This window comes from Lissotriton vulgaris, chromosome 8 (assembly GCF_964263255.1).
Source record: "Lissotriton vulgaris chromosome 8, aLisVul1.2, whole genome shotgun sequence".
Taxonomy (NCBI): domain Eukaryota; kingdom Metazoa; phylum Chordata; class Amphibia; order Caudata; family Salamandridae; genus Lissotriton; species Lissotriton vulgaris.
The window spans coordinates 1,126,087,185-1,126,104,196 of record NC_141696.1 but is presented as its reverse complement, the minus strand read 5'-3'; the positions used below and the strand labels follow the sequence as shown (position 1 = coordinate 1,126,104,196).

The following is a 17,012-nucleotide window of genomic DNA, read 5'->3' as shown; positions in this document are numbered from 1 at the left end:
AGGAGCTTGGTCCGTTGGTTTCGTTGTGGGTCCCTACGGCAAGGCACCCGGGGTTTTTCCCGCAGCCATCAGGCCGTCCTTCCCATCCAAGGTCCTATCCCCCTTCCGAACCATGGTAGTTTCAGCCAGGCGTATTCAATGTCTAGGTGCGGGTATCTCCTAGGGCGGTACTCCGTGATACTCCCCAGCCCCGCCAGTCGCCACTCTCCTGTCAGGTCTGCAATCGCTCTTGAGGGGGCTCACCACGTGGCACAGGGGAGGCCTCTCGGGCCCTCTCTCGGCAACCTCCCCTGGTCGTTCAGGCCGCCACTCAGGGGGCTGGCCTGGGGGGGAGGGGTCGATGGGGGGGGGGTCCCCCCTTGCAGGAGAAGCAAGCTCAGTGGCGTCGTCCTATCGCTACCCTCGGAGGCTCACCGCGGGTGTTGTCCGCCTCACCCCCCTACCCTCCGGCGACGATCCGATCAGGTCCGCTGGGCTCCCGGTGTCTCTGCACTCCTCAGGGCCTTCCGGTCCGGTCCCGATCAGGGCAACGATCCCCCGCCCCGCAGCCTCCAAGGTATTGTGTCCCCGGGGCCGGCCCCGTCGTTGTCGCCTCTCCTTACCGCCGCTGTCAGTGCAATCACGTCTCGAGCGGTCCGCTCAGGAGTAGCCTCGGTGTCTCCCGCCGCAGACGCCCTGCAGTCCGGGGGTGCCTCAGACTCCAGACCCCAGTCGCTCTCAGGAGATTAGGCCGCAGTTGTGCCAGGCTCCGCCTCGTAGTCCCTTCGGCTGCCGGAACCACCAAGACTGTCCGGAGCCGCCGGATTGCTCGGGCGATCAGGTCCGCCCTCTTCAGGGTGTCGGCCAGCCCCGTAGAGGCTTTCCTGGGGTATGTGTGGTCTGGGCGCTTATCACTCTCCAGGCCCCGGCCGCCTTCAGGGGTACAGGCCGCAACACCACCGAGCTCCGCTGTGCAGCCCCCCCGACCGTCAAGTATGCCAAAATTCTCCAGAGTGGCCAGGGAGTCCAGCGCTATCTGGTCCGTCCCTTCTGTGGTGTCCAGCGGCCCCGCAGAGGCTTTCCCAGGATGTTTGCTTCCCGGCGGCACTGGAGCTCTAGCAGACTCCGTCCGCCATCATGGCCTGCTAGCCACGCCCCCCCTGGCTATCATATTTTAAGACGTTTGACATTATCTGCATACAAGAAACATGGAGCAGAGATGAGGTTGTTATTGATGGTTTCTGTTCATTTGCTGTTCAGGTAATTCCATCTGCTGTAGGGAGGGCAAAGGGGGGCTTAGTGACCTTGATCTCTGTAAAATATGGATCGATAAAGAGAGAGAATATTTTTGATTCTCCTTGATTTCTGATTATCTTGATCTCAAATCTAACTGATGTTCTAATATTATTGATCAATTGGTATTATAACATCTTTGATCAAAATGATTGTGGGGTCATTAATACTCTAAAAGTGGAGATTATTAAGGCCGTGGTTAAATGCTTTCCTGTTTGTATAATTTGCCTGGGGGACTTAAACAGTATCCAACATTCCAGGGAGGGGGTAGGGTAAATACTATAGATTTCATATTGATTTCAAGGAAATTTTCCCACTTTGTAGATAACATTTTGGTGGAACCCAACCCCAGAAGTGATCATAAAAAGGCTTTGCATATGGCCCCCCGTGCCGGGGATTTAATTAGGAAAGCAAGACAAATCTATAAACAAGTAATTGGGCAGAGAAAGGACAAGTTAAGAAAACTCGCATGGGCAGATCTGGAGAGAGCCAGTTCCCTCAAGGACTCTAGAGGCTTCTGGGAAGTTATAAATCGCCCCCGTTTTACAAATGAGGCTAGGAACATGGAGTCGTTAATAACCGGGGATGCCTGGATAACTCATTTTTCAAAGATATTCAATCCTAAAGGTGTATCATTGCAAGACCAAAAAGAAGACATAGTTGTTAATTCCGTAACTGCAAACCAACTTAGCTTATCCATTTCTGTTTGTGAGGTTGAAGATTCACTGTCGAGGGGCATTTCTGCAAAAAACCCAGGGCCAGACGGTGTCTCTTTGGATATGTTTAAAGGTAACCCACTATTCTGGGCACCGTTGCTGGCAAATGTTTTTAAATCAATAATAGTGGCCCGCATTCCAGTCTCATGGAAAGAGGCCGTGGTGGTCCCGATATACAAGAAGGGTAGCAGGAATGATCCTTTTGTTACAGGCCTATCTCCTTAATTGGTGCAACATGCAAAGTCCTGGGTGGGTAATTCTTGCCCTTGTTGAGTCATGGGTTAATGATGCTGGCCTGATATCCCATTCACAATACGGCTTTAGGAAGGGAATGGGCACGAATGAGCAATGCCTCCATCTGTCCTTAGTCATGGGTAAGTACATGAAGGCCAAGAGAGGATCAATCCACTTGGCCTTCATGGACTTATCCAGTGCATTTGACACAGTTAATAGGGGGAAGCTGTGGCTTCTTATGAAAAAGATGGGCTTTGAGGAAGCAAATATTACCCTCCTACGTAGGATGCATTTATCTACCACTGTTTCTATACGTTATGGACCAGGAGGAGAAAAAACTAGGCCTATTGTGTCGACAGAGGGTGTACGACAGAGATGTATTTTGGACTTTTTATTTCTTTTATACACAAAAGGGGTGAAGAAATTCCTAATAAACCAGCACCTGGACTATCCGATTATAGGAGGCAAGTCGGTTTCCTTGTTGTCATATGCTGACAACACTTTACTGATGCCTTTAACAGCTAACAGCCTTCAAAAAGCCCTGATTACTTTTACTGATTTTATGACGGCATTGGATCTTAAAGTGAATTTTAGTAAGTCCTTTATCATGGCCTGTGGCCCAAAAAACACAAAAACGAGAAAATTCATGATAAATGGAAGAAGCATTGAAAAGGTGCCCTCTTTTACATATTTAGGGAATGTTTTTAACAATAAATTGAATTGGGACCACTCAATTGCGACTAGGGCACAACGGACAAGTAGAATTATAGAGAGCTTGTTTCGCATTGCATCTAAATTGGGACATAAGCCCGTGGCAGAAATTCTTATACTATATAAATCAAAATGCCGGTCAGTCACAACCTATGGGGCAGGAGTATCTGGAAGTCAAAAAACCAGCCACTTACAAATTTTGGAAAATAAGATTGTAAAAAGATTGTTGATGGTCACCATCAGTTCTCCCACAACATTTTGTCACTCTGAACTGGGATTGGATTATGTTGAAGATAGAGTTAAAATTTCCCCCTTGATCTTATGGGGGAAAGTGCGGTCTTCGGAGGAATTATCATTTACCAGAGTGATTATAAGGGACTGTTTAAGCTTGGAAAATGTATCGTCCATTCCCTTGCTTTGCTATGTTAAAAACGCTTTTAATAAGATTGGCCTGGGAAATTATTATGAAAACCCTGGTGGAATACAATCCAATATAAAATTAATTATTAAAAATGCCTATTATAACGAGCTAAGAACATCTAACATGGATGGGGAAACTTCAAACCTTGGGTTGGTAAACCTCCAACAATTCTAGCTATCTTTTAGTACTCATACACAATCACTCTTCCTTCTGACCAGATTTAGTCTCTGCACACTGCACTTTCTTGTGGCTTTTCCCAATCAGGTGAGGTGGTGTGAGAGATTGACTCCTTGCTCATGTAATAATGTAGCCGAACAAAGCACAATGCACTTTATGCTGTTTTGCACTTTATATAAAGACATAAGGGCACGTTCTATTAGGCCTATCCTGAGGAAAATCTCCCCTTGCTCATATCAGGATGGTTTTCATCATTTACGATCTTTGTCCAATGCCTTCACTAATTGTGCTGTGTTAAATTTTATTAGAACTGCTATTTTAATCAGGAAGAGATATGAATCGCGATAGAGAAATAGGGAAAAAGGGGCTCCAAGTAATTATAGGTTATACATGTATCCTGATATCCTTGGATTGATATAGAAAATGGTGGATCTTGTAGAATATTATGTTTCGAAATTTTATATACTGTATAGATATATTTTATGTCTAAAATGCTGCATGGAATGTTTTTAAGCTTAGTTTGATCATTTTAACTATGTACTTTTATGATTCACTTGAATCGAATAAAGTTTTTCAAACGAAACATTGCTGAATACCGCCTACCCCAGCTCATTCTGTGATAATTGCCCCTAGTTTTGTAAATGGTGCCTGGATTAATTATCTTTTTTTTTTTTTAAAAAAACATTTTTTATTTCACCAGACAGCAAAATGAGCAAATTAGTTACAGTTTCACATAATTGTTCCTGCAGAGTACTACATATCTCGGTGTCCGTCCTATCCAATGACGTATTTTACTAAACATAAGATTCATGGCCAAGATACATATATTAAACAGCTCTACTTCAGGTACAGTACTAGTAAAAAAACAACTGACATTGACTGCATACAGGACAGTCGTCTATAAAACTCACATCTCCCATACAACTCCCTGTTCAATCAGCCGAGTCAGTTCTGCATGTTCTTCCACAAGACATATCACGATCCGTCTTGCTGTTGGAGATAGTCCACCAGCGGTTGCCAGAAATCTTTTGGTCTGGAGGCTTGAGGAAGGACTTCCTCGTATCTACCCAGATTTTCTACCCCACTTAATGGCTACATGTCTTTTTGCCATTAAAAGCGCCACCGCCAGCAGTTTCCTTCTTCTAAGCTGTTTGAGTCTGTATATACCCAACAGACACACTAGCGTTGTATTCGGTATCTGCTCAGTTAGCATTTGTGTGAGTGCAGCAGTAACCTCCTGCCAATATTTGTGCAGGGTAGGGCAGGCCCATGCCGTGTGTAGAAAATCAGCTCGTGACCCCGAGCAGTGCCGACAAGTATCATCCGGTCTAAGCCCGTACTTATACAGTTTGGCCGGGGTGTAATATGTCTGATGTAAGAATTTAAAATGAATAATACGTAGATTGCAATTTGGTGTAAGTAGACTCAACTGTGCGCAACTAAAACTCCAGTCTTCTTCCGAGATAGGTGTTCCCGTCTGTTCCTCCCATTTCTTAAGTGAGCTATTAGGGGTTTCTATCTGTTCGGTTTGGGATGTTGTGTATAGTCTAGTGACCAGTTGTGATCGCGATGGCACTGTTAGCAATATTTGTAAGGACTGTAGCATTGGGGGTTCAGCTGGAAACGTGCCATACAGTTCCTGTATGGCAGCTCTTAACCTATAGTACGCGTACATTTTTAGCAGTGTTTGGTGGGCGCATAGAGAGGGACTCTGGAGGGGGATACATTTATTGTGCGGGAAGAACGATCCCATTGTCGCAAATCCCATGTCTCGTAGTAACTGTCTCATTTTCAGCTCCTGTGAGACCGTTACTTTTGGATGATTTGCCATGGGGAGTGCCGGAGCATAGAGTAGTAATTTCTGCCCTCCTGACGCCGTGTGCCATGCCCTGGATGTGCATTTAACAGGTTGTATGTTATTATTTGGGTAGTAGCTGATCGGGTCTGCCATGTATTGTGTCAGTCGGTGTGGGTGAATACTGTCATCCTCCACCGCTATATGCGGTATGTGTGCGTGTTGTTGTAACCAGTAGTGCGCATGTTGAGCTTGAGCACAATAGTAATAAAGTTGTAAATCTGAAGCAGCAAACCCTCCCTGATGGTAGGGCTTCGTGAGTGCCCTCCAGCTTATCCGAGGTTGCTTACCAGCCCATGTAAGTCTTTGAAGTACAGAGCGCAGTTTATTGAAGAACGCATCCGTGAGCCAGATGGGTACATTCCAGAACAAGTACAGAAAACGAGGCAGCACTATCATTTCCTGGAGGGCGATTCTATCAGCCAGTGACAACGGTATTTTAATCCACTTCTCTACCGTTTCTTCCAATTTGGTCAGAGCCACCCCATAATTTTCTCTAAGGACTACTTCCAGATCTCTATGGACCCAGACGCCTAAGTATTTTACGGGACCAGTTTCCCATTTGAGCGGATATTCCAACGTGGGCTGCGGGGTTTCCGCCGTTAAGGGTATCACCACTGACTTGTACCAATTTGTGCTTAGTCCTGAGTATTGTTCGTATCGTATGTATTCCCTAATAAACGGGTTCAGATTTACACCCGGATTTCTGTTATACAGTACCATATCATCTGCGTATAGAGAGATGCTTACCGGCCTAAGGTCAAATTGTAGCGCAGTTTCAGGGTGCTTCTGCCTGATTTTGCAAGCCAGTGGCTCCAGCATTAGTGCAAATAATATAGGAGACAGTGGACACCCTTGTCTGGTACCACGACTGATATGAATTGGGTGCGATGTGTTACCGTTAATGCGCACTCTCGACTTAGGTTCATGATATAGTAGAGCTATCCGGATTAATTATCTTTAGTTGTGTAATTAAGCTAAATATTGAACCATATTCAAATGTTGTTTTTTTTAAATTTTAATTGAAGGCGTTGCTTTGATTTTGGATTACACATAACACACTGTTAGAAATAATTCCTTTTGATATATTGTACCATTCTTCAGTAGTGCTTCCATAATTATATTAACAGGGTATTTGGAGTCCTTTGTGGCTTTTAGTTCAGGAAACGTGAATTTGTAGGAAGAATTAAAGCAATATTGGGGTTGGTTGCTGCTGGGCAAATTGCAAGAATCGCCCGACAGCCCAGAGGCTTGTGATAGGTTAGAATTGCATCCCCTGGTAGATCACCCAGTGTTCGGCAGCCCTGATGTCTCCCGGCTGTCAGCGACGTTACCTCGTGGATCTGAAAAACGGCTGTAGCCCTTTGATGGGGAAGGATTTGCTACTTTGACTTTACTTAATGCACGAAGAGCCAGGTTTTTAGTCTCTTCCTAAATTGAGCAGTGTGGGCTCAAAACGCGTGTCTGAAGGGGTACTGTTGCAGAGTTCTGGGAGTTCTCCCTTCAGCCCTTTTAGCTCTTTCTAGGGGCTACAAATAGGGCTTGATTTTGGGAACTCGGAGAACAGAAGGGGGCATACTTTACACATTTTTGTTGGGAAAAGCATTGCAGTAAATCCCATGTGCCATATGCTCAGTGTTAAACCTAATGAGTTTCTAAATGGTCAGCAAGTAGAGCTGCTGCAAATACACCTTCAAGTTTTCGCAAGTTGAAAGTCAGTCGCATTGTTGCATTCTGAATAGTTTGCAGATACTTTTCTTTGGAAGTTGTCAAAAAATCTAATTACAAAATTGCCATTACGGAATTGTTTTCCTAATTTATTGGTTTGCTATTTGATTTCTTTACTGGGCCTTTTACTCTATTGACTTGTGTATTTTTTTTTCCTTAGGAAAACAAAATTGAGGTTTTGAATACACCGAAAAGGTAAAAACATGGAATTCTCCCTTTCTATGTTTAAATATTTATGTTACCCATTGAAGCTAGTGATTGAGATGCTTGGATGGAATACTTACTAGCAATGTTAGATTATTAGCGTTGTCCTCCCTTTTATACCTATCCCTCTTTTCCAGTATAGAATGATTAATTCCTGACTCAGTTCTGCTTGTCATGTGAGGTTCCTGAGCAATGGTGACCATTACTAGATAGCCTGCTCCTTTCACCCTCTGGTGAGTTTAGGCAGCCTGAATTCCATGACTCCATTAGAATTGATGTCCTACATAAGTATTGTACTTTGTCAAATATAGTGCTTTCACTCCAGCTTCTCGGGTATAGTTTGTACACTGGGGCTCAGGAATAGCCATTAACGTTTAATTGCAGGCGTTCTTCATTGCAGTAAAACTCCACCTCAGCTGAGGGTGGCGAAACAATGACTTTCACTTTTATTCCTCATCACTCGCATTCTTCACATTATTTTAATCCAAACTCATTCGTTTTATAGAACTTCAGTGTTTTGGCTTGTATAATAAGAGTTATAGAACCGCCCGTACTTTCCATGCAATACAGAAGATACCACCGATAATGAATCATGTGCAACATTTAACTCTATTCTGACCTGGAATCCATTCCCATACATGTGCTTGATAAATGAAAAATCTATCTAGTTGGACTCATCAATAATTCTAAGTTCCTCATTACAAGTTAAGTGGAATACCATGTGGAGACCAGCGGCCGCCCCACTGCATTTTGAGCAGTGAAAAAAATAAAAATAAAATTACGTTATCATCATTTTATTTTTCTGTTCTCAGGCAGTTGTGTGTGGCGGGGCTTGGCTTGGCTGTCGTCACAGCCAGCAAGGAGAGGAGTGGTAGGCACTTAAGTGCTCATGATTGTTTGGCTGTCCGAGTTGGGCCGGCCAAACAGTCATGCTTACTTTGCATGTTCCCCCATCAGGCTGTAATACACAGACTGGTGAGGAACGTGCACAGGCTCCCACTTCCTGTCTAAGCACCAAACCACTGTGCTCAGACTAATAACAACACTGCATTGCAGCATTGTGTTTGGCTTAGAGGAGCCAGGGTGTGTTTCTTGCTTTAAGCAAGTTCAGCAACACGGTAAGTAATTTTTTTAAATACATTTTTCTATTCCCCCGCCTCACCCCTGCAACTCGGTGGCAGCCGCCACTGGTGGAGACTAGCAGCGGCTGCATTTTCTGTTACTGGTTGGTATCTCTTGCATGGAATTCTCCTTATTAAGAGTTCAACCCCTCAGAATGAAGAATAATTGTGCCAACACAGAAGTGCTGTTTGGTATTCCACACTTTATTACCTATTCTGAAGGGTTTAACACACATATGTACTACCTGCTCTAAGCAGGTGGTAAATGTGTGCAGGAGTGGATCCAGAGAGAGTAGGGAATGGAAGTTAAAGATTAGTTCTGTCAGAGGACGCAATGAATGCTCCCTCCCCACCCCCTTGCCAAACAAAAAACAGGTTTTTATGGAGGACAAGGCTTGTCTGCTGTTGCCGCTAAAGCCTCATGCAGTTTTACTGTCCGTTGACATGGGACACTGAGGAAACCAGGTGCGGGAACACCAGGCCAGTCGTGATCAGGCAAAACTGAATGCCAAACAATAAGTGATCAGGCAAAATTGAATGCCAAACAATAAGTGATCAGGCAAAATTGAATGCCAAACAATAAGTGGATTTTCTCTGAATGAGTACAAATTCATTCATTAACACTCCAAATCAATATTGAAATAAGATTTTGTAGTATTGGCATCTTGTATCTAAATTTATTTTCATGTACTGTGCATGCTACTTCAAGTATATTTTTGGGGTAGAACCTTTAGGGTGAACGTTCCATTAAAATGTTCATATGTTGCTAGGTGTGAAAATAATATTATGCTTTCAAACTGCACAGTTTATTTTTTTCAAAACACATTTTATTTGGTATTTCCTGTAACATGTGGGCGTGAGCCCTACAGATATCTGTAAGAAAGCATTATTTACCAGAGACACCGTCATTTCACATTTCATGCAATAGTATGCAGACATATCCAGATTCTGCCAAACAAAACTCAGGATCAAAATATAGGGAGACAGCGATGCCCAAAAACTGCACAGTTTTTAATGAGGCGGTGGCTGGTCAAGGCATTGCGCCTTGCATGCTCCACAACCATGTAGCCTGAAGAATAAATTCTACTTTAAAGACGTATTGCCTCCTTGATATGTAGATTATTTTCAGTTGTTTTCGAACAGTAAGCTGGGATGGCTTGAGCAACTCTGGCTTTGTCACTGGATTGACATACTATTATACACCTATCTCAAATGAGCACATTCAAAATCCACTTCTTATCAGGGACAGGTTTGTTTTGGGAAACAGCCTTTACTCCGAAGTTTTTACTTCGTAGTACATTTAACACATATGTTCTGCATCTTAAACACGCAAGTCTTTAAAACACAAGACAAAACCATGTGTTTGATGATAATTAAAAAAGGGGGCTTGGGGAGTCTTCCCCCAAAAATATAATACGTTCAAATACTACCAAATGTGTAAACAACAATTGGAATAAAAAAATGTATTAAGAGTTAATGTATACATTTTGAATTGTAGGTGGCAGAGTTACACTGTGATAGAATTTTTCAGAGACAGTAAGCGTGGTAAAAGTATGCGTTGTAGTGAAATGCGTGGTGAAGATGTTTCTAATGTGAATTAATGTAAATGCGTGGTAGTGGTATGTGTTCTGAAATGTGCAATATAAAGACATGCGTGGTGAATGAAGGTGTGGTAATAGCATGCAACCGTTTATTTTACATTACATAAGCATAGCTCTGCAGGATCATGGGTTTTATCACAATGAGTTTGCCAATAACATAGAGTTTGTTTACGTGTTATACTACTCGCAATTGAGCATCCTAATACTAAAACTAGGGGAACCGCTTTTACATGGATGAGAAAAAGTGTTCCTGAGTAATAGTCAGGTTTTATATTTCTGAAATGTTCCTTTAAGTTTCTTCCTTGTGTTCAAAATACATTTAAAATGGATGAAAAATAAAATAGCATTTTAACAGTCTTTTATATTTGCAAATATCTCCTTTTATGCCTGCAAGGAATTCCCAAAACGATTCTTGACCAGCATAAATGATGCGACTGCTGCAGATTTCTCTCTGACAAATGCGGAGAAATCCTGAGTATTAAATGCCACAAAAAGGATGAATAGAGGGCAGTTGTATGACAGTATCTCGTGAACAACAAAATAATGACACCAGAACACCATGTCAAAAATATCATCTACAGAAATATCGAGCTTACATACTTTGTATGTAAACTACCAAAGTATTGTGTCAAAAATATTGTGGAACAGAATGCTTGTCAAAAAAAAGTTGGACTATCGAAGTTTTAATATATGTAGCATTATAAGTAGCTTATTAAAACATTAAACAAGAAAATATTACTATAATTCAAAATAGGATTGGAATTCCTGAAAGTTTTGATTGGTAATAACTATGGGGCCTATTAGGATGGCGGACGGACCTGCGTCAGTCCGCCACCCCAGAGGAGGAGGGACTGTCCGCAGGGGCAGCGGCGGTCCATCCGTGCGAATTAGGATGTGACCGCCACCCTGGCGGTCATATCCTGTATTTTTAACAATGCAGCGGGTGCTGCTTCAAGGAGCACCCGCCGCAATGTTAAAAGTGCCAGCAGTGCATTTGCATGCACAAAGCGGATGCAAATGCAGGGGGGTACCATAGGTACCCCCCATGTGCACCCCCAACCCCCTTCACCCTGGGGGCCCGCAACGGGCCCCCAAAGAAAAGACCGTATGCTTTTTCGTGGCGGCATTGCCGCCGCGGAAAGGCATGTCCAAGGGCAAATCCTAATATGGCTGGCGGTGTCTGATAGACACCGCCACCATATTGGAGCTTTTTTGGTCTCCCTGTCCGGCGATGACCCCCCAGCCATCCTAATCTGGCGGGGGGTCTGCACACACACCGCAGCGGTGAATCCGCATCCTCCGGGCCGGCGGTGGTTTCCGCCGGCCTGGAGGATGCGGATTCACCGCAATCATAATCGGGCCCTTAGTGAGGCATGATTGGCTTTGCATACTGCTGCCATCTAGTGTTGGGTTCGTATGTTTGCAAGTTGTTTGTCTGTGAAGTCTTTTGAGTCACAAGGTAGCGTGACTCCTCCTCTTGGTGATTTCGCTAATAGGCATGGACTCCATTGTCAGATTGTTTTCTTTCCGCCGTGAGGGTTCGTATATGTGTGACTGTGCTCCGGTTCGATACCGTCATGGCCGGTTCGTACAGCACTATTCCCCTCTTCGGTATTGTTTCGATCGCGTTTTGCATCTTTGTATCGAGGTATATCTAAATCGCTCGTCGAGTCACTTAGACCACAGCCCCTACAGGACCTCGCCCTTCGGGCCTTTCTTCAGTCCATAAAGTTCTTAAGAGAATAATATATATATATATATATATATATATATACAAGGCAATATCTGCTCGCCAGTCGAGACCACAGAAGGTAAGGACCACCACACGACTTCCTGAGTGTTAAAACGAGCGTTTATTATCCATTTTAGCAGTTTCAGCAGGCATGACGCGTTTCGGGCAGGGACTGCCCTTGATCACATAACGGAAATGCAGTTGTGGTCACTTTAAATAGAGCACACACTCGATTTTTTTCTTTTTTCGTGATACCACCACGTGTTCTAACAATAGACATAGAGAAAAAACTCATCGTGTAGGGTGATAGAAACAAACAAATGGTAGCTTTCTAAGGATGTCTTTCAACTGGTGATAGCATATTTTCTATTGCACAATAAAGTAGAAATTTCAATTTGGTTCCATTTACAACAAACAAGTATAACTGCATAAATGCGTTTTTAGTTTGTGCAAATTTAGAACTAGCAGCATGATAAGGAAGACACTACAACTAGTACAAATATATATATACACATCAATATAGTATTACAATATGTGACTCCATTGCAACGAATAAATAACATATAAATATGTTAAAATTTTTATAAAAGACCATGTATAAAAAGAGAGGGTCAATTCATAATTATATTGCATCAATAAATAAATATTATGCTAAAAATAAATGTGCAAATGGCAATTTTTCAAAGAAATAACTATATTACTAGTGTGACCAGCTATAATATTGTCATCATGCGATGTCTAAAATATCACATCTTGATGTCATGTTGTTCTGTATGTGACCATACTTTAAATAAAGTGCTAGTGCCATGCTGATTGTAGCGAGGTTAGACAACCAGATGTAATGAAAGCATGAATCCCAAATGTAAGTGTATTGAGTGATTGAAGTGCAACCAAGGAATATAAAGGTTTAAAAAAAGTGATAAAGATGGAGAGAGATAAAATTGCAGATTATATAATATTTGCATAGAGGATACTTCTTAATAGTTATTGGATCGTGTATTCTGATAAATGACATTCACTGGTGGTTGAATGGACCCAAGTACCACATATGTCAACATACTGAGATGGGATACAGGATAGATAGCATTTATTCAATTTTATAGGAAGGTGTGCATATCCTCCCTGTCATTAAGGCCGTTTGGATGTTTACTGTTGAGATTCAGAATGTATCTAGTCTCTAACTGCCTTAAAGCTTTATCCCTGTCCCCACCTCGCTTCGATGCCGGTGCCTGATCGATGACAAAATAAGTCAAACAATTTACATCTTTTTTGTGACTAATTTTAAAGTGTCTGGCGACCGGGTAAGCTGGGTCACTATTAATGATTGCACGAATGTGCTGCAGGATACACATGTACACTGGATTTTTTGTGCTGCCTACATAGCGTAAGCCGCATGTGCAGGTGAGAACGTATATAGCGTACTCAGTGCGGCAGTCATATTTACCCCTGATTGGTATTTCTTTGGTTTTAAATGGGGTGCTATATGTGGCAGTGTTGGCTCCAAAGTTGCAAGCCCTACAAGTTGCACATTTACGAAAGCCATTACTTGTGGGCATCCAAGTTGCTATACTGGTGGACCCAGCGGGAATCTCTTTAGATAAGAGGTTGGCTACGTTTTTTGATTTTTTGAAAGTCACATTTGGACGTTCTGGTAAAGTAGTTTTCAAAATTGGGTCCGTAAGAACTATGGGCCAATTTTTATTCAAAATCTGACGTATTCTGCGTTCCTGTCTACAATAGGTGGTGATAAGTCTCGGGGAACTATTTTCTTCTGCTGTATTGATATTCAATTCATTAGTGCAGGGTAACAAGGCAGTTCTAGGTCTCTCATTAGTTTTAATCATGGCTCTCTTAAGAATCTCTTCGCTATACCCTCTCTGTCGCATACGTTCCAAACATGATTGACTGCAGACATTAAATTGCTCTGTTGTACTGCAAATCCGCTTGAGACGTAACAGTTCCCCGTAGGGTATGCTGGCTATTAAATGACGTGGATGAGCACTTGATGCATGTAATATTGCATTCCCAGCTGATGGTTTTCTGTATGCTGTGGTGGTCAAAGTCTCATCAGTTATTTGTACCTGGACATCCAAAAATTCTAGCATAGTGACACTCATGTTAGAAGTAAAATGTAAGTTGAAATCATTCACGTTCAATAGTTCAACAAACTCTTATGCACTTTGCATATTGCCCTTCCAAATAACAAAAACATCGTCTATATAACGAAGCCATGAAATAACATTGTTTTCAAATATAGCCTTGTGTTCCTTCATGAGGACCTGCTTTTCCCAAAACCCCACATGCAAGCACGCGTAGCTTGGAGAAAAGCAGGCCCCCATGGCTACCCCTTGTTTCTGTCTATACATATTCTTTTCAAATGAAAAGTAGTTATTATTTAAGCACCATGAAATGAGGGACAATAACATCTTATTATGCATAGCATATTCAGCAGGACGTGTATTTAGAAAATGTTCAACACCACGTAAACCACATTCGTGACGTATACTAGTATAGAGAGACTCTATATCTAGAGTTAGTAAAATCCATTCCTTTGACCAAGTTATGTTACTGAGGTGCCGTAAAAAATCACGAGTGTCTTTTATGTAAGAGGGCATGGTCTTAACTAAGTCCTGTAAATAGAAGTCAATATATGAGCCCACATTTTCAGTCATACTCCCTATCGCCGAAATTATAGGGCGTCCTGGGACTGGAGTAGTGTTCTTATGGATTTTCGGCAACAAATAAAGGAAGGGCAATCTTGGGTGAGTCTTGAACAAAAACTTGTGATCGTCATTTGATAATAACCCCTCAGATTTCCATTTGGATAGTTCTTTTTTAAGATTGTCCTTCGCTTTATTGTATTTGCTCCAGGTTGTTGACTCATAACATTCATTGTTATTCAACTGTCTATTGGCTTCTGAGTCGTATTGTTGCTTGGGCCACAGGAGCACATTGCCCCCTTTATCAGATTTTTTGACGATAATGGAAGCATCCTTGGCTAGTTTGTTAATTAGCTTGTTTAAAGAAGCTTGTCGCTGATTTGGAGTGAAGTTTCTGTTACGATTGATGGAACAGTTCAATTCTTTAATTTCCTCCACGACACGGTCATGGAAGACATCTATTGAGTCTCTCGGCATCAGTGGGATGAAGGTGGACTTAGGTTTGAAAGGGCTTTCCCCTGCACCCTTTTGTAATAAATTCAGTTCCCTTAGTCTTGCTTGTGTTGGTGCTTGGGAGTTCAACTCATCCTCATTATTCAAGCCATGTAATGCCCATAATGCTGGTATTTCTCCGACTTGCAAGCCAGTGGAGTTAGAGGCTTCCTGCTTGTTTTGTTTGTCCTCTCCCAGATTTTTTAGGGCATGTGTATATATATATATATATATATATATATATATATATATATATATATATGTTCGAGGCATATGAGCTGCAGATCGTACACTTTTGCAATAGATCGCCATCTGGTGTTGGGCTCGGATGATTGCAGGTTGTTGTCTTCTTGGAAGAAGTCTTTTTAGTCATGAGATATTGACTCCTCCCTTGGACAATACTGCGCATGGCCATCAACTGTTTTTTCCCGCCACTGGGTTCTGATGAAATGTTTCCGCTCCGAAAAGACTTTTTCAGCAATTTCAAAGCGTGAAACTTTAGGTAAACATTTTCGACATTGAATAGACTTTTCGACATCACCAGCTACATTCTGGTGCGTCGACGCAGGCCGTTGGGCCTATCGGCGCCGTGCGGCCTACGCCTCATGGACAGAACTCCATCAAGAGATGCCAGGTATTTAGAGCAAAATTCCCTCATAGCGACCATCACGAGGTTTGCAACCTCTGTCTATCGCCGGAACACGACGAGTCGACCTGCACAGCTTGTGCATCCTTCCGATCGAAGAAGATCATTCAGGATCGGAAGGCCCGTCGACACGAGATGAGGAGATCAGTGCCAGCACCGGAGGCCATCTTTGAGGAGGAGATTGTCGGAGAGGACGTCTCCGGGGACGAAGATCCACTCAAAGATATCTCCGAGGACGAGGCTCCACTCGTCACCGAGGAAGACTCGCCTGATCTCCAGATCATTTCGGGGGCGGAGGACTCAGATGACTCGATTCCATCTCGGCAGCCCGTGAGTACTCTTGCCCTTGCACAACATACACTACCCAAGCCAAAGGCAGCAGTCGGCACTCCGTCCATGGTGCCCAGTCGAGACCGATATCTACCCTCAAACGCCCCGCCTTCAGGCTTGGCTCTGAGGAAAAAGACTACGACTTCCGGTGCCTCAGCACTGATTCCACCACCTCCATTGGCACTGAAACATCCTTCGACACCGAAGCCAAAACGTCCTTCAGTGCCCTAAGACAAAGACCCTTCGGCACCCAAACCAAAAGACACATCGGTGCCGAAGCCAAAAACTGTACCGGACCCGAAAGCTTCGACTCCGAAACCTTCCGGTTCCAAAAATAAAGATGGAAAACCAGAGTTCAGCCAACGAGACCTGTCTCCACGCCGAAATCTCCAACATCGGTACCAAAGACTCCAAGGCCTGATACAGACAAGCCTACCAAGCCGAAACCACCGTCGGCACCGAAAAATGTGCCACTGGACTACACAACTCCTCCTAAAGCTAAAAACACAAACCAACCCCTATCAGCACTGAAAAAAATCGACACCAAAGAAGGCTGTAGAGGAGGAAGAGCTGTTTAGACCAGATCCTAAACAAAGAAAGGTCCATATTAACCCAAAAACTGGACATGTGGAAGCAATTCCTTACAAGAAGAGACCAGCAGAGACATCACTTCTACCATTGGTTCCTGCCAAGAAAAAGGATTGTGCAACTTCTCCAATGCACCCTTACTCTCCTTCACCTTCTTCCTCTCCTTTTCCTCCATATATTGAACCTATAACTTCTCCTGTTCAATCTCCTGCATCATCACACCACACTGACGAGGATTATGATTTAGGTTGGGGGAATGATGTACCAGAGCCACATGCATATCCCTTAGATGAGGATGTCAATTCAGAATATCCTAAGGATGATGACATATATGGTTTTCCACCACAAAATGTGCCAGATATTCCTGATCCTCAGTACTACCCAACAAAACCTTCCCCTCCAGAAGATAGTATTGGGTTTAATCATCTATTAAATAGAGCTGCACTTTACCATGGGGTTCCAATGCACTCTGATGCCATTGATGAGGATTTTTTACTGGCTACATTTGAGCAGTCACAAAGGTC

The 17,012-nt window shown here is 43.1% G+C and overlaps 1 protein-coding gene across 4 annotated transcripts in view; it reads left to right on the top strand.

Moving 5' to 3' along the window:
* The window catches only part of PHF11 (PHD finger protein 11), a 534,242-nt gene that overhangs the window by 139,292 nt on the left and 377,938 nt on the right, over positions 1-17,012 (top strand). For all 4 annotated transcript variants that reach the window (XM_086934974.1, XM_086934973.1, XM_086934971.1 and 1 more), the window contains exon 7: positions 7,275-7,309. In XM_086934974.1, coding sequence (XP_086791100.1) covers positions 7,275-7,309 — 35 coding nt within the window. The remainder of the gene's footprint in view (positions 1-7,274; positions 7,310-17,012) is intronic.